General features: G+C 45.9%; 1 protein-coding gene across 4 annotated transcripts in view; it reads right to left on the reverse strand.

Moving 5' to 3' along the window:
- The window catches only part of DIP2C (disco interacting protein 2 homolog C), a 287,193-nt gene that overhangs the window by 100,644 nt on the left and 164,307 nt on the right, over positions 1 to 22,242 (reverse strand). For 2 of the 4 annotated variants that reach the window (XM_077304478.1, XM_077304479.1), the window contains exons 3-4: positions 17,414 to 17,587; positions 9,674 to 9,784 (exon numbers count right to left, since the gene is read on the reverse strand). In XM_077304478.1, coding sequence (XP_077160593.1) covers positions 9,674 to 9,784; positions 17,414 to 17,587 — 285 coding nt within the window. The remainder of the gene's footprint in view (positions 1 to 9,673; positions 9,785 to 17,413; positions 17,588 to 22,242) is intronic. The other 2 variants (XM_077304480.1, XM_077304481.1) reach the window with 1 other exon arrangement.

Below are 22,242 nucleotides of genomic sequence, written 5' to 3' on the forward strand. Positions count from 1 at the left end.
TAAATAAACTATTGGCAAGTTGCACTGGTCACAAGATAAGCTGTACCCATACATCCTTCCTTCAACTATGATCTTACCTGGAAATCAAGCGACCCTGTTTTTAAATATAATGTCAGGGAGCCATAGGAATGACTCCTATGATTTTAATAGCTGCATCAGAGGCAAATATTTTGGCTGAATTCAGACGCCATGAACAAATCAGGCCATGCCAAGGCTTCCTGGTTTAGAAATAACAGCAATCCATCATGTCTGGCTTGGCCCTTTCAATAAACTGTGGTTTGTTTCTTCTCTAAACCATGGTTCAGAATCCTGGTTTGTAAGCAAGAACCCAACTGCAATCTCAGCTAGAAACGCCAACAAACGGAGGCAAATGGCAAAGCAGAAATCTTCAACCTTGGCAATGGGTGCAACGGGAAGAAGAGCAGAAGGAAGGACATGAAGAAGCCCAAGAATGTCCTCAGTAGTTCTCAGTATGAAGAAACCTTAGTTTGTTTGGGAAGTCTGAATGCAGCTATTGTATGGATAGGCGAGAAGATGTATCTCTTTTCACAAAGGTGATGGGTTTCCCTACCATCTAGTGCAGCCTTTCTCAACATTTTTACCATTGAGAAACCCTTGAAACATTTTTCAGGCTTCGAAAAAAACCCAAATGTGTCATGATTGTACTGAATATGGTTGGGATGTATAGCTGTGCACATGCGCACTCAGGGCTCCTCCCCTGTAGGCCCATCATTCGGCCATTTTGGGAGGGAGGCAGATCAATATGACCATATATGGTTGTATGTATCACCTAATAAATGCTTAACAAATTTTTAAACTATGTAAAATATAAATTAACTCCCACCCATTTTGGAACCCTTCCAGGGCTGTCAAAAAACCCGCAAGGTTTCACAAAACCCTGGTTGAGAATGCCTGGTCTAGTGGCTACACGGGGCAGCGATTGTCCTTCTTTTGCACTGCATTGACCTCAACATTTATTAGTCAAATGCATAATTCCAAGATTAGTAAAAGGGCTAGAGGGTTCTTTTTAGCTGTTTGAATATAGCATGGGTGAAAAATAAACCACCTGAGAGAACCACAGTTATTAATAGGTATGTGCAATTTCCCAGGCACAGAAAAATTACTTGCATTGAATTACAACTGTAATTTCCATTGTGTGTTATTTGACAATAAAATGTGATTGGAATTTTCCAGGATATACAAAGTCTGAATGACCCCTCAAGGAACTAAGCTTTAAAAAAACAACAAAAAATGAGGGGGGGGGGAAGCCGCTCTCTCTCTCTCTCTCTCTCTCTCTCTCTCTCTCTCTCTCTCTCTCTCTCTCTCTCCAAGAAAATCCCATTGTACAAACATGAAGTGTTGAATAAAACCTTCTCATTCTCTTGTAGATGAGCCGGTATTAACCTTCTGTTTCCTTTCCTCTCGTCTTTCCCTTCCAGATTGGATGGCCCACGTATTGGATTCAACTTGCAACTTCTTGCTATTCTTGGAGAATCGATATAAACGGGGCAAAGCGAAGCATCACGACTTGGAAGGCTAATTACTCGACTTGTATGAGGACCGTCTGCGCGAGCCTCATTATTCAGCCTGTCAGGTATTCCTGCAAGGTGGTCTCAAGATGTGTAGCAAAACTTAGCACCAAGCTGGACAGAATGGCAGACCGGGGAGATGAAAGTGGTACCTGTTGCTGTCACACAGAAAATGCATGTGTTTGTGTTTGGGGGAGAATTATGTGGGTGTGGAGAAACTCTCCCTCCTACCCCTCTTTGGGGGATCTAGCCTAAACTGAGAATTTCCACTGATTCTCCCCTTCTCATAGCACTCCTCAAGGTCCCCTATCCCTAGAGGTACCAGGCTCCTGGCAAGAGAGCTGGGGACGGGGACCTGACAGGGATGTCTGACGTCAATGACACCACTACTTCATTTGAGAGTAAAACCTGGAAGTGACAAAGGGTTGTTCTAGGAATTACTAGAAACTCTATGGTAAAACTCTATGGTTGGTGACATCACTCCCCCCCCTCCTGCTGTCACTCAAGAGTGGTGGACAAGGGTCTTGCTGGAAATGTCACCTTATCCCCTTGAAGCAGCATTTCATGCATATCAACGGGCTGTAGTTGGAAGGGGGAGGCAAGAAGGTTCCATTCTGCCATAGGGAAATTTAGCCTGGATTTCTCCTTTCTCTCCCAGTGTATCCCCCCTCCCTTTTCCATACTGACCTCCTTCCAGTTTTTGAGCCTGATCGCAGGAACAGGGAATCTGGTCAATGGACTGCAATGAGGTCAGCTGTAGGGCAAACTCTGTTCACCCTTGTGCTTCCCTTACCTCTAAGCTTGGACTACATCCACGCACTGGATCTACCGCCTTCAGCTGGGCCATTAGGATGCCCAGTTCTACCCACAGCCTTACCTTGACTCCTTTGCAGTTGCTAGTATTCTTCATGCCCCCCCCCACCTTTGCCAAGATGAAAACACACCTGAAAAACTGGCATATTTCTATCATTCAGATTGTGTAGCTCAGAGCTGCAGTTCTGCGCTTGCTCAAGTTTCCTACAAGTATTTCTATCCTTGCTAATGAACAGGAAATGCTACATTTTCTCTCTTAGCAGGAAAGGTGGGCACACTGACGTCCATATCTCGGTATTAGTGGCACCACTCCGGAGGCACAGAAAAGGCCTTGGGTGCTGCAGGTGATTTATTACTTCCACTTTGGCTCACAACGCTGCATGCCTTTCTCAGTACAATCAAGCGTTGCCCTGTAAATATTTAAAGTTTCCACGTTAGTAGGCCAAGATTCTTTCAGCCTCCACATGATGCTTCTCATGTGACCACTGGGGAAAGAGGCTGCGCACTTCCACCGCCCAGATCTCATGTCCACTTACTGCTTTAGTCGAAAGGGGACAATTCAAAGAGCCTTCCTCCTGAGAGCTCAGGCTGGCACACAAGTTTCTCCCCACTTCCATTTCATCCTTACAATAATCCTGTGAGGCAGGTTACGCTGAGAGTGAGAACAACTGGCTAATGGTCGCCCAATGGCTAAGGGAGGATTTGAACTCGGGTCTTCCCAGCCCTAGAGCCTCTTGTGGCGCAGAGTGGTAAGGCAGCAGACATGCAGTCTGAAGCTCTGACCATGAGGCTGGGAGTTCGATCCCAGCAGGTTGACTCAAGGTTGACTCAGCCTTCCATCCTTCCGAGGATGGTAAAATGAGCACCCAGCTTGCTGGGGGGTAAACGGTAATGACTGGGGAAGGCACTGGCAAACCACCCCATATTGAGTCTGCCATGAAAACGCTGGAGGGCATCACCCCAAGGGTCAGACATGACCCCGTGCTTGCACAGGGGATACCTTTACCTTTACCTTTTACCTCCCCAGCCCTAGCTCTAATATCTACACCACATTGTCTCTTAGCTGGCCTAGACCATCCAGTGGGGTTCACAGATTTCCATTGCACCACATAAAGCAGGCTTTCTCAAACAGAGTTTTGTGAGGGCCCTGGAAGGGTTTCCCAAATGGGTGGGAGTAGGGCTGCGTGCTCCGGTGAGTACTGAAGCCCGGGTCGGCCAGTGTCATGGCACAGAAGGGCAGCGTAGGCACAGCAGCTGGTACTTCTGCCCCTCCCCTTCGTACCATGGTTCTGGCCACCTCAGACTTCGGTCCTCACCAAAGCACACAACCCTAGGTTCATTATTTTTAGATATATTTTTACGATTTGTTAAACATTCATTGGGTGATATGACCTTATAGGGTCATGTCGACCCACCCCGCCTCCTGCTCCCAAAATGGCCAATGATGGGCCTCTTGGGGGTGAGAAGGGGAGGGGCCCCGGTTGGGTGTGTCCACAGCTTTGTTTCCCAACCATATTCTGCACAATCACTCCACTTCTGGGGTTCCTCGAAGCCTGAAGAATATTTCAGGGGTTTCTTCATGAGAAAGGCTGACATTTAGGTATTCTATGCCGTTTCGCTTTCCTCCTAGGAACAGCAACGGGGTCCTTCCCTAAGCATAAATGTGTTTTTGTTTCTTTTGCTGAGTTTATATATTTCTTTCATTGCAGTTTGAAACGCTGACCACACACAGTGGTCGTTGCACTGCTACGGAGGACTGTGAACTGAGAGGGGGCGGGTGCTTCCGCTTCGTCACCTGACCAAAAGTGCAACCTATTTCCTGCCTCCAGGGATAAAGGGCAAAGGAGCAGGATTAAAGGGCAGCGATTACGGTTATTTCCCGACAGATTTCTTTCGCTGTAAAACGTTATTTCTCTCCAGGATTTCAGGCATCCGTTTTTAATGAAATCGGCTATTGTTTGGGTATTCAAACTGTAGAGATTGGAAGGCGTCCCATTTCTCCTCGGGGGAACCCCTAATGTTCTGCTCCTAAATACATTACTTGGCCATAAGTCACACTGGCTGCTTTCCAGAAAAAATCACAGCTAGTTCCACCTGCCTAATCTTGCCTCCATTCTCCCCATCCCCTCCTACAACCACTCGGCACAACGGCTTTTGAAAATGATTTCCTCCCCCCAATTCAAGCGACTAACTTCAATGGAACAAGAAAAGAATTCTAGCCATGCTAATAATCCCTCTATTGGTGGGATGACGTGTTGAAGCATTACCTGCCTTTGATGTAGACGGGAAGGAGATATTTATGTACGGCGCTAACCGAAAACTGACAATCGTCCCTCCGCTTTTGCTAGAGAAAAGTGTGGCAGTCTTTAGCAAGGACTGCCGGAAAGGTGCACACTTTTCGGTATATAATTAATTTGGATGCCAAGCGTCTATTAGCAATGGGATGAGGACATGTGCTAATTGGTACTGACAGGTGATAAAGCAGCTAATGTGCTCGGATGCAAGTGGCTAAATGATGGGATTTGCGGCCTCTTGTTTCTTTCGGTGGCGTTAGACCGCTGTTATCTAGTGGCGACGTGGTGGGCGATGCCGTGGAAATTGATAACACTTAATGCCATTAGCAATCAATCCCTCTCAAAACAAAGGAAAAAAAAACACGGGTATTTATTTGGGACGCTGCGGTTGGTTCTTCCTTTCTGGGCAAAAAGTAGAGTGCCACAAGAAAAGCTGCAATGGATAGAGTTGCCAGCTCTTTTCCCGTCCTCTGCTCCTGTGTCTGTAACAACCGCTTGACTGGCAAAACTTTGGAGGGATTATTACTGTGTTCTACACTGTGGAAAACATCTCTTGTGGTGGCCTTCCGTTCAAGCTGCTGTCAAGGAATGCTGGTTCTGTGGACTCCGGCAGATTGTCCGTAGGATGGGCAGAAGAGGTTGTGTTGGTGCTTGGCTCTTGTGGCCCTTTCTTGCATGCCCAGAGAAATGCCAATGGCCACTTTGGGGTTGGGAGCTGGATTTCTTCCAGGCCAGACTGGCCGAGGAGGGGGCATCATCTGGGCATGGACCTGGGGTGGGCAGGTATCTGTGAATTTCCTGCATTCTGCAGGGGGTTGGATGAGATGACCCTGGAAGTCCTTCCAGCTCTATGATTCTATGATGGGACACAGGGTGGGGTTTTTTGGGTCAGCTAGCAGGCCAGAAACTCCATTCTGGAACTGCACTGTCAGAAGAATGTTAGCTTTCTATCCTATAGAAAGGGCAAGTCACAAAATCAGAAATTTCATCTTAACATGATAATGACAATGACTCTTTCCTTGTTTCAGTGTATGTCCCGCTATCAGTTGCTGAAAGTTGGGAGGCAACATTTTTGGCCCTGACTCGGATTGCCCGGGACGTGTACACATCCAGGGATGTGTAAAAAAAAAAAAAAATCATCAGTATTTTTCAGTTTGGGTTTACTGGACCCGAAAAAGAATTCAGTATTTCCGAAAAATCTCGGATCCCAATTCAGATCCAGGATTTTTTGGAAATCCCAGATTTTTCTGGGTCCAATAAACCCGAGAAGAAAAATATCAATTAAAAAACTCCAGCCAGCTCAACCCTGGGGCTGGCTTGGGTTCTCTTGCAGCGTGGTTTAAATTGTGGACCAAGGTTCTCTGTGTGGCAGGAGGATCTCAGCTTCTACCACTTCAGGGGATCTTCAATATCGCTGAATATACCTGAATAAAAGCCCCCCAAATTGGTTTTATTCAAGCTCTGCTATCCTGTTAGCTGATAAAATTATCTGATTTTTAAAGGTAAAGGTATCCCCTGTGCAAGCACCGAGTCATGTCTGACCCTTGGGGTGACGCCCTCCAGCGTTTTCATGGCAGACTCAATACGGGGTGGTTTGCCAGTGCCTTCCCCATTCATTACCGTTTACCCCCCAGCAAGCTGGGTACTCATTTTACCGACCTCGGAAGGATGGAAGGCTGAGTCGACCTTGAGCCGGCTGCTGGGATTGAACTCCCAGCCTCATGGGCAGAGCTTTCAGACAGCTGCCTTACCACTCTGCGCCACAAGAGGCTCTTGTTGGCTGTTAGCTGATAAAATTATCTGATTTTTATTCAGCTTAAATAGTATTTTGGAGGCCCAGCCAAATGTACCCCCCTAGTCCAATCTTGTCAAATCTCAGAAGCTAAGCAGAGTCGATCCGGGTCCGTATTTGGATGGGAGACCACCAACGAACACCATGACCATGACACGGAGACAGGCAACAGCAACCCACCTCTGAGTGTCTCTTGCCCTGAAAGTCCTACTGGGTTCACAATAAATTGGTTGTGATTTGATGCCCTCCCCTCAAAAAGCTTTAAATGTAATATTTCTGGTAATGTACTGACTTGTGCTGATCTTTGATCATAATAAATCATTCATTCGTCACCTAACCCTGAACAATCTTGCTGAGTAAAAGCAAGGAACGATTAGTCACAGGTCTTTTAGCAGAGGGCAAATTAAGAGGATTACTTTTCAGCTTGATAGAAGACTCCTTAATCTGTTGTTGTCCTTTTTGCTGTCGTGCAGACCAAGAGGGTGTAATTTATTTTATTGTACTGATCACATTTGTACCCCTGAGATTTGCACCCCCCGTGCTGGAATGACAGCTGCGGCACACGACTGACCTGCCCAGAGCAGCCAATATATTCCCCCCTTCCCTGTTTGTGGCAGCGTATGATGGATATCTGACTCATTTGCCAGGAGTCCAAGCGGAAACGCGGCACCCTCCCACAGCTATTACGAAGATGGGAATGACGGATGGGAGTCATGTTGTGGGCAAAGAGTTGGCAGATTCAGGAGGGTGTGCGGACCATCGAGATCACTGTTTTCTTGATCGAAGCCACGTCAGCATTTTAGAGGCAAAACAAGCACATACACTAGCCTTTCTCGTTCTACTGTTAAGAAACCCCTGAAACATTATTTAGACTTCGAGAAACCCCAGAAGTTGTGCAATCGGGCACAATATGGTTGGGAAGCATAGCTGTGGACGTGTCCACCCAGGGGCCCTCTAGGCCCAACATTGGCAGTCTGCAGGGGGCTAGGGAATTTCAGGACTCTTGAGTCCAGAAGCTACTAAATGGAGTCCTTGAAGTGGCACTCAGGCCATGGCTCAGTGACAGAGCATTTGCTTTGTATCCAGAAGGTCTCAGGTTCAATCTTTAACTACAGTTAAAAGAATGAAATAGTAGAAAGATTTATACCTCTGGAGAGGTGTTTCAGGTCAGTGTAGACCCGGCTTTTTTATATATAAAAATAATTTGTTACACATGGGAATTGTGTAATGGGGATCATGGGAATTGTAGTCCATGGACATCTGGAAAGCCACAGTTTCACCAACCCTGCCATATATGGTCATGTCAACCCGCCCCTCCAATGGCCAATGATGGGCCTGGAAGGGGAGGGGCTCCAGGCGGCTGTGTACACAGCTATGCTTCTCAACCATATTCTGCACGATCGCGCCTCTTCTGTGGTTTCTCGAAGCCTGAAAAGTGTTTCAGGGGTTTCTGGGGTTTCTTCAGGGGTTGTGGGGAGAGGAATGGGAAGGCGACTGTAAGCCGCTTTGAGCCTCCTTCGGGTAGGGAAAAGCGGCATATTTCCATGATCACTCGAGCTGCAGAAAGTGTTACTGCGATTACAGGTTCTGCACTAGGATAGCAGCCCTGGAGCCCTGAGTCTCCCTGAATATTTTCTCTATCTTCTTTTCTATTTGAGTACGATCAAGAAGTTTCACACTGGAGCCTGTACGACTGAGTCTTCCCTACAAGCAAGGCAATGAGTGGAAATACATTTTCAAGAGTTCTAGGATGCACTGGATAGGGGACGCATTTTTAGAACCTACATCCAAGCACGGGAATGTTAAGATCTGTGATAAACGGCCGACGGTGAAATAAAGGGTACTGACAGGCACAAGGGTGTCCTCCGATTCTCAAATGGCTTGGCAGAGAACTCTCAAGCCCTTGCCCTGTAGCATATCTGAGGAGGCGGCCTTAATATGCCCATGTTTCAGCACTGCGGTGAGCAGGCAAAATGCCAAAAGCACACTCCTCCAAATGGTGCAGCGGACATGGACCATGTCTGCAAATGCCAGCCACCTACTCTTTGGCAGAAGCACCTTTCTTCTTGACCCCAGACGCACTGAGGGCAGCACATGCAGGTGCACCCCTGGACGTGGGCGGCATGCAGTACATGAAAAAATAGTATTTTGTTTTAATTGGGTTTTTAACAGGATTTTATGGGGCTTTTACTATATATGATTTATATGATAATATTGTAAACCGCTGCGAGCCAGTCTTGGGTATGGCAGTAATATAAATCTTATTATGAATGAATGAATGAATGAATGAATGAATGAATGAATGAATGAATGAATGAATGAATGAATAGACTGACTTCTATACCACCCTGTTCAGGAGACCAGATTAGGACGGTGTACAACGTAAGAGTTTAAATGCCGAAGTTAAAGCAAATAAAATTTAATTAATTTTAAAAGTCATTGACGCAACAGGTCAAAAACGGCAGCGGCCTCTCATCCCACAGAGCAGGCAAGAGTCAGGCAGAGATCTGGAGCTTCTTCCACTCAATGTTGAGAACTAATAGATAGGTGGGTGGGCCCATGAAATAGGTAGATGTTGTCTAGCTTTGGCCTCAACCAAAAGCCTGGCGTAAGAGCTCCATTTTACAAGCCCGGTGGAACTGTGCTCTTTCCGACAGGGCTCTGATGTGTTCCAGAAGCTCATTCCACCAGGTAGGGGCCAGAATGGAAAATGCCCTGGCCCTGATTCAGGCCAAATGTAGGTCTTTTGGGACAAGGAACCCAGATATCTGCTCAATCCTGAAGGCTGATGCAACACATGCCCTCTCTTATTGATGGCCAGGAAGAACTGATATGCGGGTGCTCATCAATTGGCTGGAAAGGTTGACAGGTTGGTCCAACTAGCTTTTCTGTTGATGATAGAGGAAGGAGGTGACCTTCTAAAAGGCTATGCTCAGATATCTGCCTGTCCAAAAACTATGTTGGAGGGGGGCCCTGGTCAAGCTGGCTGGATCCAACTGTATACGTGCACTAACAATGCACCTCCCTAACAATGTTGGCTGTAATTCTGTCATTAAGCAATGTCAAAAACCCGTTACTCCTTAATTTTCCTTTCCTGATACAGCGTTTGCTTGAGATTGTTTGGCAGATGAAACCAGAACTTCTTTTGATTGCCTGTTTCCAGCGTACGCCATTGGAACCCCCGTTTCAGATTCCTACTCCGAAAGGCTCTTCTCTCATCAGCCCAAAGTCCTTTCCCCACATACCTGACCGGTAGCGCTCATCACGTGACCCTGAGGACCTGCGTCGATGGTAGCGAGAGGAGGAGGAGGGGGTAACGGGAGTTCGGCGTTCCTGTGGCAGTGCTTGATCCACTCCTGCATTTGCGGGGAGGGGGAGGGAGAGGGGGGGGAAATCAGATATTTAATTTCATTGCACATGTGCCTGTTTAAGATACACAGCCTTTTCCTGACCTCAGCGACACAGGTTATGTCATGCAGCGTAAATGGAGTGCCCTCATATATTGCTCTTGACCAGGGGTAGTCAACCTGTGGTCCTCCAGAGGTCCATGGACTACAATTCCCATGAGCCCCTGCCAGCAAAGGCTGGCAGGGGCTCATGGGAATTGTAGTCCATGGACATCTGGAAGACCACAGGTTGATTACCCCTGCTCTAGACAAAACTGAAATTGGCATTTAGCCATCCTAGACCCACAGGAACAGGGATTGAGGACTACTAAAATGGCCTCTGAAGTTCATCTCCTTCAACCCCACCTTTGAGGGAGGATTGCTGGTCCCGTATTCTTACTGTAGAGCTCACGCAGGCCTATTTACAGTTTGTAGCAAGACATGCAAGAGCCATGCTGGAGGGGCTGGAGAGCAAAGACTAAGAGGTACAGACTGATTCCCATTAGTCTGTTGTGCAAGGCAAAAAGTGGGGAGGATTGAGGGCTGTGGAGCATGCATTGGTGGAAACTTCACTAAGCACCCAGGATGCTACATTGCAAGAGCAGACAGCATAGTGACAGGGGAACAACTGTCCAAGAAAGGCCGTGTTTGAAAGAGGAGAGCATGGGGCAGGCCAGGAAAACCAGCTCCCTACCTTGTCCTGGTGTCAGATGGGAGTCACAAAACATTAACTAGGTCAAGACTCCCAGACTTTAACCAAAGGACACGAGTTTTACCACACAGCTACAAATAAGGGTGCAGCACAGGGGCAGTCAACCTGTGGTCCTCCAGATGTTTTGTGACACTATCCCCTCAGTGGTTTCCAAATTCCAAAAAGCTGGGGATGTCTGACCTATAGAGCAAGGGTAGTCAACCTGTGGTCCTCCAGATGTCCATGGACTACAATTCCCATGAGCCCCTGCCAGCAACCGCTGGCAGGGGCTCATGGGAATTGTAGTCCATGGACATCTGGAGGACCACAGTTTGACTACCCCTGCAGTAGCAGACCTCTGCAAATTCTCGCTGGGCTGGACGGCAAGTCAAGCTAATCCAGGTCAAGAAATCACGCTACGCCTCCCACCACTAAGTCGTGGTGTCCTGACGAAAACAAAAGCTATCCGTCTGTATTCCAAAGCAAAGATTCCTGGCAATTTAGCTCCATGATCCTCATCTCCTATCTCCAGATGTTGTTATCTCCAGTTCCTCAGTGGAAAGAAAAAGGAAGGCGGGTTCCTGGACGTGACAGATGGAGAAGAATCTTGGCTTCCAAGAGTTATTTTTCCAGGCAGTGGCATTCCAGGAAAAACGGAGCGCCATTCGGACAGGGCATGTGCTATGCGAGACAAGTAAAGGGAGGATGTCGCACAAGTGAACCGCGCCGGGGCTGCGCACCGCTCCGTCAAACGGTTAAAAATAAATGCAAGCTAATTGAAATAATCAGTTCGGTGGCTCCTTCCAAACAGCATCATGTGGTTCTGCTAGGAGCAGGCGACAGCTCTATTTTAAGTCTACAAATTAGATACTATGGTGATACGAACCTTCGGGGACCAAGGGAAAAAAATCCACTCCCATCACTGAGCTACCGGTGGTGTGGATTCTCTGACATTTCCCAGGTGGAATGTGAGACTTCCTTGTGTGCTTCTAACACCCACATTTGCATGTTCAGGGAACCAGCATGAGCCCCACCCTCCTTACGTGCTGCGATTCTACCTACTGTGCACTGGTTTATTTGGGTCTGCTGCAGTCTGGCCTGAGTCTTAAGACCAGAGGCTGCATGGTTTTTTACATATTACTATTATTGCTAAAAGAGACACAGCTTGGTGTAGTGCTTAGGAGTGTGGACCTCTAATCTGGCAAGCTGGTTTTGATTCTGCGCAATCCCACATGCAGCCAGCTGGGTGACCTTGGGCTCGCCACAACACTGAGAAAGCTGTTCTGACCGAGCAGGAATCTCAGGGCTCTCTCAGCCTCACCTCCCTCACAGGGTGTCTGTTGCAAGGGGAGGAAAGGGAAGGCGAATGTAAGCCACTTTGAGACTCCTTCGGGTAGGGAAAAGCAGCATATAAGAACCAACTCTTCTTCCTCTTCAGTAATATCAGGGTTCTCCCAGCCTCCCCTCCTCACAGGGGGTCTGTTGTGGGGAGAGGAAAGGGAAGGTGATTGTAAGCCGCTTTGAGACTCCTTCGGGTAGAGAAAAGCGGCATATAAGAACCAACTCTTCTTCCTGTTCTTCTAATAAGAGAGGGCAAAACATTTATTTATTAATTAAATTTCTGTACTTTTCGTCTGTAGGGTGGTTTTTAAGAAGAGCTGGTTTTTACACAGCACTACTCGTTGAAGTCTCGAAAGTGGCCTGCAATCGCCCATCCCGCCTCTCCCCACCCTGTGAGGTAGGTGGGCCTGAGAGAGCACAGGGAGCTGTGACTAGCTTGAGGTCATCCAGCAGAACTTCATAGCTGGGAACAGGGAATCCAATCCAGGTCTCTTAACCACCACACCAAGTTGGTTCTTTAGGTCCGGGAGAAAAAAAAATGGGCCCTGGTCAATTGGAAATCAAACTTGTGGCCAGTCTTTTATAAGTGAATTTCATAAACCAGTAAGGTGAAATATGTTTATTCATGTTTTAAAGTTAGTAGAACAGTTAGGGGAAGCTTTGAAAAGCTGCTTAATTTCGTCCTAAGGGGTCACAGCAGATTAGAACAGTTGTTTTACTTCTTCACACAGAAAGTGATTAAAATGTGGAATTCGCTGCCCGAGGATGTAATGATGGCCACAGGGACAGACAACTTGGAAAGGGGATTAGATAGATTCATGGGGGATAGATCTATCGGTGGCTATTAGGCATGGTGACAGAGGGGAACCTCCACATTCAGAGGTAGTCAATCTCTGAATCCCAATGCCAGGAGGCAACAAAAGAAGGTCTCAACCTCAATGCCCTTTTGTTCAGAGGAACTGGCTGGTCACTGTGTGAGACAAGATACTGAACTAGATGGACAGATGCAGAAGGCTCTTCTGATGTTCTTACCAGGGGAAGGCCTCTGCCTTTATGCCCTGTTGTTGGCTATCTAGGAACTGGCTGGCCACTGTGTGAGGCACGATGTCGGACTAGATACAGCAGGGCTCTTCTGTTCTTACCAGGGGAAGACCTCAGCTTCTAGGCCCTATTGTTGGCCTATTTACGAGACAGGATGCTGGACTAGATGAACTACTGATCTGATCCAGCAGGGCTCTTTTGATGTTTTTATCAGGAGAAGACCTCAGCCTCTTTGTCCGGGTGTTGGCCCTCCAGACTTATTGGTCACTGTGTGAGATAAGATGATGAACTAGATGGACTACTGCTCTGATTCTGCAGGACTCTCCTAATGTTCTTGTGGGCAATCAGGCTAGCAACAGATTATGCTGGCTACCATGTTTTGTAGATTTCTATTAAAGGTTTCTTTTCTTTTCTTTTTTTAATGTCATGGTGAATCTACACCAGACTGCCCGTCTTTTCTGTCTTCAATAAAATTTCTGAGATGCTTCCATAATTCTCTACTGAACACCTTCTTGCAATAATCACAAGAAGAGTATACACATGGAAAGTAATTCACACCCTCCGTGATATATGCTAATGTAGAGCCTGGTGCATAAACCAGGAAAGAAAGATGAGGTAGCAAAAACATTGTCAGTATTGGCCCCCTTCAAATGAAATTGCCAAAAATAATGAAATCCTTTCGCTTATTTTAAAGTCATACCTTCCAAAATGTTATCAAAATGTCATTTCCCCCCAGATTTTAATTTCCCTTGGAATTATTTCATATTGTTATGTGTGCATTTATTGCAATGGTCATTTTAGAAACAGTCCAAGATACACACACACACACACACACACACACACACATACGGCACTCGTCTGGCATAAAGCCCTACAAGGGAAATGTTTAATTTAATTTTCTGCTTTCATCAAAGGTCAAGGTAGGACACTGAATTCACAAGTCATTTGTGCGTGTGTGTGTTTTTCCCTTTGCTTATGGAGATATAAATATCACTTTGGGGCCTGTTCTCAATTTTTCTTTAAACAACTAAACAAGATTAGTAAATGCTATTAGGCACTCAATGGGGCAAATCGGTTCCAATGTAAAAAAAAAAAAAACCCTCAATCTAAATCCTACGCCCAGGATAACACAGAGCACAAGATACTCTGTATACAGTCACTTTTGTACTAGAAGCAAAACCTTTGCAGAATACTAAGCACAGGGAACGCAGAGGGACAAATAACAAGGTGGCATCATCAAATAACAAGGTTATTAAGGCCTTGGGAGAATTGTATTTTATGATGTTTTTAGGGTTATATTGTATTTTATGGGATTTTATTGTAAACCGCCGTGAGCCAGCTTGCTGGGAGCGGCGGTATATAAATTTAATTATAAATAATCATACTGCAACCTGTGCAGTTAAGGACATGAGGCTTCGCTTGAAACTTCTTTTGTTCTATGAGAACATGAAACAAACGGGGTTTGAGGGCAACTTATATATATATGAAACATCAAACTGGGTGACCTGCACCTGACGCCATTTATTCCTATGGCCTCATGTTCCAGATACTTATGGAAGAAGACTGAAGATGGGCAGGATTTTTTGATGGGGGGGATAATCAAAACAACATTCACCTGCTAATGCTCCCCCTCCCCCATGGAGGATCATGTTCATTGTTAAAAAGTGTAGGGGAGAGCACCACCCCCTGCGGGACTCCACAAGGGAGTCGAAGGGGGCACGACAACTCATCCCCCACTGCCACCCTCTGTGTCCAGTTCTGCAGGAAGGAGAGCAGCCACTGAAGGGCTGTCCCACATATACCCATCCTGGCAAGGCCAACAACTCATAGTCAACCACATCATGTGCGGCTGATAGGTCTAACATCATGAGGATGGCCGAATTGCCCCGGTCTACCTGGCATTGACCAGGGCGACCAACACTGTCTCCACCCTGTGGCCAGGACAGAAGCCCGAGTGGTATGGGTCAAGTGCCAACATTTCCTCCAAGAATGTCAGGAGCTGGTCCATGGTGGCCCTTTCAAACATCTTTCCCAGAAACGTAAGCCTGGGCGGTAGCTGGCTGGGTCCCATGGATCCAGCAATGGTTTCTTTAGTAGAGGGTGAACTTTAGTAGAGGTTTCTTTAGTAGAGAGCCTTCTTCAGGGAATTCCTCAGTAGACAGGAGAGACTGATAATATCCCTGAGTTGGCCTCCTATCTGCTGGCTGCCCTTTTTGAGGAACCGAGATGGACAGGGATCTAGGGGACAAGTGGTTGCCCTCACTGATCCCAACAATGTGAGAGTTGTCTGAAGCCATCTAACGTCACCTCCAAAGGAGGCTAACGGGCCTCCAGTCTCATATCTGTATCAACCGTAATGGGAAAGTATAATGCCAAAGAGTCCTCCCTCCAACCCTGCCATTTTCTCCAGGCAACTAATGTGTCATCTAGAGCAGGGGTGGTCAACCTGTGGTCCTCCAGATGTTCATGACTACAATTCCAATGAGCCCCTGCCTGGCAGGGGCCCATGGGAATTGTAGTCCATGAACATCTGGAGGACCACAGGTTGACTACCCCTGCTCTAGAGCTCAGTTGTAATTCTGGGAGATCTCCAATCTCCACCTGGAGGCTGGCAACCCTAGGATGAGGTGATATGTAGACCAGGGACTTCTCCGGTCTATCTCATCCTATTAATCACTATCCTATCCTATGAGACTTCTGAAAACAGTGTTCTAGTTTCCTAAACCTTAACACTCCCCATGGAGATTTATTTCTCCAGATTTAAGATAAAGACTTTGTTGTCCTTGCTATCTTAGAAATGAAAGCAACAGAGCCAGCCCCTCCAGCTGCTTGCAGCGATATGTTCTGTGCTTTACAAATCACTGAAAGCAGGAGGATGGAAGATGAGAACCAGGAACCCAAGAAGTTCACAATACAAGTATAATCAGCAAGTAAGCGATTTGTGTTGCTAATCTGTAAAGGACCAGAAAACTGAGGAAGGATAGTGGGCTCTGTTTGAGAAAGGAGTTATCTTATTAACAGTCGTGGATATGTTCTGAACAGGTAGTCAATTAATTCTGATCTTAGAGTGGACAGACTCCAAGCTATTCATGTTTGCAAATCCTTTTCTTCCAGCACCCCAATTTCTTCTTTTTAAAAAATTAACTGCACCCTGCCTTCTACAGAAACACAATTAGGGGGAGGGCTGCGACTCCTCTGCTTGATAAGCCAGAAGTCCCACGTTCAATCCCAACCTTCTCCATTTAGAAGGATGGGGTAGCTAGGGATAAGAAAATGTGAATTCTTTGGAATCCTATTAGAATTTATTTATTTGCAATGTGAGTGTTTGTGGTTTGCCAATCCCAAACTGATCCACACGGAAATGCAAAATTAAACGGTTCATATTAGAACTATAAACCCTAAAGCCTTCACCTTAAAGGCAAGCTTGTTACCTAAATCAAGTGATGGAGTATTCACAAATGACAAAAATCACCCATGGGCATGGGGAAAGAGACCCCTGTGGATATCTACCAACTCTGACTTGGTGCTTCTGGTTTTGAGAGTTCTGCCTCACAAAGAACACACTGATTTCTGGATTATTTTATATTTAGCCACCAAGAAGCCTTGTTGGCTTTGACTCCAAATTCTTTGTTTGAGAATCAAGGCAAGGAGAGTCTGGTTGTCGTGGAGCGTTGCTGAAGAATCGAGATAAGATCCCTAGGTCGAGAATGTATATGGCAACCTTTCTCAACCTTTTGACCATGAAGTAGCCCCTGAAATATTTTTTCAGACTTCAGGAAATCCCAGATGTGGTGACATGCTCCTTCAGAGAAGTGGGTGCGGAAGGTAAGATGCGGGAGCCAGCCGATCAACCAGTTGATCATTTGCCGTTTCTATTGTGGAGAAAGAGACTAGGCCTGTAGAACAACTTGAGAAGTGAGCTCCAGTGACACCCCAGAACCCTGGCTGGGAATCCCTGCTATATATAAAGGGATGATCTCAAGGTGGGAGTCAGGGACTAGGATAGGAGACAGAGAAGCTAAAAGCAGTACAGATGTACTCTCATTTTTAGAAGTAAATGTTTTATTCAATGTCTATATGCACGCAAACGTCTTTATGTCAAAACTCACATTTACCCAGGGTTCCCCTTTGGGTTGATGAGGTTTAACCAGGAATGGTCAAGATACATGGGGCCTCCTTTTAACAGAGAATTCTTATTCCAGGTGGTTGTACCACTTCGAAAGAGCAATACAAGATGTGATGTCCCAGCTAAACATGGTGCCTTGGAGTACAGAGTATCCCCCCCCCCACCAAAAAATAAACCCCACAAGTTTTTGCCATAGGGCAAAGAAGAGGATACAACAGATAATAATTCTCCCTTGTTCATTGCCAGGCCATTTTAGGCCACTGAAGCTATGTGGGCCATGATGCAATGAAGGTTTTCTCACCACCTGCTTCTATCCAGCAACTGCAAGGCTCATTAAACACACACACGCACGCACGCACGCACACACACACACACATACACTGATATTGATTGTGCTCACCAAAGCGAAAGTAAAAGAGAGGCCGGTTTGCCGCCGTGCCGTGCGGTGCTGCGCGCTCTCTAGCCGCTGCTTCCCGGATGTCACACACCCCAATGTTGCTAGTGCGGAGCGTCCTCCTCGTGGCCCCTTCACTGTGCTGCAGTCTACACCGTACCGCAGCAGCTCCATTCGCCGCTGTAACAAGTCGGAAAAAACTAATTAAGTCAGGTTTAGTTTTTTGACATTTGTTACAGCAACGGATGGAGCTTCTGCCCCCATGCAGTAAAGCGCGCGGCACATGCGCACGCGAGCCCACGCGTGGGCACACTTGCACACACAGGCACGCGCGCACACACACGTACACACACACAAACACTACAGTATGGAGCCACATAGTCAATCTCCTACTCTGCCAACATTGGTGTTTGTCATGTCAGCAAAGAAGCAGCAAGACGATTGGATGCTGGAATGCTGGGGGCGGGGGGTGGGGGTGGGCCCGCCTTGGATTTTACTGGTGGGCACATCTGTACAAGTGATAATATCATCAGATCTCCCTCCTCCCCTCCAAAAAAGTATTCTACAGGATTCATTTTCGGATTGGGCGATTTGGTGTCTGAAGTAGCCAGTAGCCAGCGACGGCCGCTTCGGACGCCAAAGCTCCCAACCCTAATTCAGCTATTTTAGTTTCAATAATACATAGAATCTTCTTCCCCATCAATTGTGAGGTCAGATGTCCAGCTTTATAAATGCTTGCGTTTCCTGATTGAAATACTGTGTTAAGTGAATAGAAAGCTGCAGAAAGCTGCCCCAATAATCTTGCTTCCATTTCAAGACAATCCGTCTCCCCCACACGGGGAACAGCAATCCTCTGGTCATATGAATCAAAGGATAGAACAAGTCTGATCATAGGAAAACACCAATATGGTCTGGAAAGCACTGAAGACAATTATAGAGGAACACACAATATTACAAACATATTGGAGATCTCCTAGCCCTAAGTGGAAATTTGATGTAATTTATATTAACTCTAGTAACAGAAAGACAGAATGGACAGGGATGGGTTTCTCCTTCTCCTCCCCACATTTTGGTGAATAAAAACCAGCTCTGCTTCAGCAGATTTAGCTGGTGGGGCTGGGCATTTGCCTCAGATTTGCAAGAGCACAGAAAATCTCCAGACTGCTGCAAGGTTCGGAAGCCAAAGGGCAGCTGAGCCAATGGTTATCAAAAAGGTTAATGTATACAAATGTATACAAATGGCAGGACTGAACTGGTCTTGGTGTGGCAATGGGCACAGAATTTTGGTATTTCTTAATCGAGAGTAACATTAGATACCGATCATATGCTTCTGTCTGTGTAAAGAGTAACTCTTCAGCATTATTTATTCATTTGATTTATATACTGCTCCTTACTGTGACTTCTCAGGACAGTGTATTATTATCTCCCAATCCGTGCCTGCAATAACTACAACTGGCTGTTAGTTTTAATTAACAGCTGGAACTTCTATACCACACTACTGAACACATGGATTTAAAGAGGCACAGGGCCTCAGGTGCGTTGAACAGTGGATTTAGCTTTTAAAGAGAGAGGTACCAGGCCTCAACTCAGACTGGAACTCAAACTTCTCTGAGTTTCATTCATTTTCTCAAATATATAGGGACTGGGTGTACTTAACTCAGTGATAAAATGGAGGTTATCAGTATTATTGATGTGGAACACATCTACTGGCGTGCTCCCTAAAACGGAAATGATAGTGGACATTACATCTGTTGACATGCCTTAGGTAATGAGCCAGTAGATGGCCGCTGCAGTGGCAGAGCTGCACCTCAGGGCTCTGCCACTGCAGCGCCCATTTTCCCAGGCTGGTCCCACCCTCCAGAGAGCAGGGCTGGCCTGGGAAGAGGGGAGATGCTGTGACATGTGTCAGGAGAGCTCTGAGCTCTGCTGCGACAGCGCCCAACTTCCAGGCCGGTCCCACCCTCTGGAGAGTGGAGCTTGGGAAGAGGGTAAATGCCACAGCCGGCCTCGGAGAGCCTCAGAGTTCTGCCATGCCACCAACAGAGAGCCGCAGAACTCCTGAGACAGGTAAGGAAGGGGAAGGGTGTGGATGTGTGCATGAGTGTGTTTGTGAGGGATCAGGAAGGAGAGGTAAGTGGAAGAGGCAAGAGGGGAGTGTGGGGGGGGGGGAAAGAATGTGTGTGTTTGTGTCTCAGAGAGTGAGGGAAGAGGGACCATGAAGGAGAGAGAGAAGGGAGAGGGAAGGGGGAGTAGAGGGAAGTAGTCTCTGTGTGTGGCTGTGATAGAGAGGCAGGGTGCCAGGACAAAAGAGTCTCACAGAAGGTACATGTTCCACATAGTCAGACTCTCACTAGATTTTTGCTTCAAATGATCCAGGGATGAGTTATGCTCTTGGACTAGATTCCAGATTGAAATCCTTGAGAAATAAAGCAATGTTGGGCCAAAATATGAAAGTATACGTATAAAATGAAGGTCCTTTCTGGCCATTTTCTGGCACAATATGTGTGGTCCTCCAATGTGGAGACCTGCCTCCTCACCTAATTCCCCAGCTGGTGGCTCTTTCAACTCTGCTTCTGAACCAAGATCTTTCCTAGGAGCTTCCACTGAGAGCTGCCCCTATGGCCTCACTAAGGTGGTCAACTTGGTCAGACTGTACCAGTCTGTACAAGTTCAGACCACAGACCATATATCTCAATGCAAGCCTGGGAGAAGCGTTCTAGCTAGCTTGCCCTTTCATATCTTTGTTTTCCATGCCACAATTACCCCAAGGCTAGACTACTATAATGTACACCAGGGGTAGTCAACCTGTGGTCCTCCAGATGTTCATGGACTACAATTCCCTACTCTTTTATCATTCCACCCACAGTGTAAAATGGAACTGTTCAGAAGAGCCTTTTTGTAATAAGGAAATAAGGCTGTTAAATCTAGGCAGTTTTCGGTTGTTTCCTTCCTTTTGTATTTTACCCTGTTCTTACGGCATTGTTTGCAAATTCTGCGATTCAGCTTTGTGACACTGTGCCTACTACCCTGTTTTATTGCATTGTTCTCTAATTCTGTAAATCGGTTATGTGCACCGCTGGTTGTGTGTTTTGCATTGTTCATATGGCGCTGTTTTTAACGGCGTAATCTGCTTTGAGTCTCAGCGAGACACGAGGATAATAAATGATGCAAATAAAAATAAACGCACCAGGAATTTCTTGCACAGAAGAACATTCTGCCTCAGATTGTTAGTAGAAATCGGACACTGGGTGACCATTTCAGCACTCGCTGGGCCTGAATCTGACCCTACTCCTGTTAGCCACAACCTGTAGGCTGGACTTGCTGCCAGAAAGCAACTACATGTTATTCAGTGACACAAATGAAGGTATCCCTGTGGGCTCAGAGCCTTGACATGGTGAAGACACCCTGCAGTGCCGCAAAGTAAGCATATATTAATGTCGAGATGGGACTGCCTCCTCTCCTCTCTGCTTGCCCTCCATCGGAACTTGGAATTGGAATGGGGACAGCACAGGCCACTACCGGTGGATATTGTGAGAGTACTTTAATTGATTTTGAATTGATTATCATATTTTAACAGTTTAGTGGTTTTAACTATGTTTGTTGCTTCTTTGCTTGTTTATTGGATTTTTAGACCGCCCTCCCAGCAAACTGGCTCAAGGCGGTATACAAAGATATAAGATATACAATAACAGTAAATAAGATTAGATTTAAAATTGATTTAATGCATGTACGGGTTTTTATATGTTGTTAACCGTCCTGCGCCTGCTTGCAGAGAGAGGGAGTTTACAAATCAAATCAATTGATCAGTCATCAATAAAATAAATGGGTTACCAAACGAGGAATTTATTTTCCAATCTATGGCCTCCACATTTCATGGGATCATCCCACTGTTCAGTTATACTGTAATTCCATGATTTTGTATAGGAACTCTCATTGTTCAACTATTATATTTATTTCAGAATACTTAGAAGGGTTCATTTGACTGTGATGGTGAGTGTATCAATTGTTTTATCTGTTATGTAAGCCTTAAGAATGTTTCTGATTTATGTAGGTCACTTATCACGTAAGGTTCATGTTCTTGCTACCATTTGTATTTATGTATTGTATTCTTTATTCCTTTTTAAAAGAATTATTGTATGAATCTTACACTGAAGAAGGTTTAAGACTGAAACATCTGCTTCATGAAGTCTTCAAGAAACCACTTCTTTAAACAATTAAGCTAGGCTTTGGTTTGAAAATAAGGATTTTATTTCACTTGTTGATCATTATTATTATTAATAATATTGTGGTTCATTGCACGGCTATTCCTTTTGTGCTGAATTGATTGTACCATGTACTTCTTTGTTGCTAACTCCCCATTTCATGGAGCACAGTGTAACAAAAAAGGGAAAAAAACATTAAGACAGGGCTGAAAAAAGCAGAAATGCTAGCACACCTATACCACTCAGAACGTTCTCCTCTCTTGAAGCGAGTCAATATGTCCTCCCAATCCATACTATGGGAACCAGACATTACACTACAAGAGCTGACCAGCACGCACATGAATTTCCTAGGATTCTCACTAGAATCTCTGGATCCATAGAGTACTTACAACAGCTAGAGGAGCTTTTTTTGAGTCTCATTCAATATGAGCTCTTCCATCATCTTGTATTATTTTATGGTCCATACATCTTCCTTTGGGGTGACTGAGAATAACAATGTTCCATGTTACTGAGCCCAGGAGAAGAACTGCTAATATAATAGAACACAACCCCTGACAAGCAAACTGGTTTGTCAGAAGGCAAGTTGGATGAGGGACTGAACAATGGTGACCTCCCCCATGATCAGCAGATCAT

This window comes from Paroedura picta, chromosome 11 (genome assembly GCF_049243985.1).
Source record: "Paroedura picta isolate Pp20150507F chromosome 11, Ppicta_v3.0, whole genome shotgun sequence".
NCBI classification, from domain to species: domain Eukaryota; kingdom Metazoa; phylum Chordata; class Lepidosauria; order Squamata; family Gekkonidae; genus Paroedura; species Paroedura picta.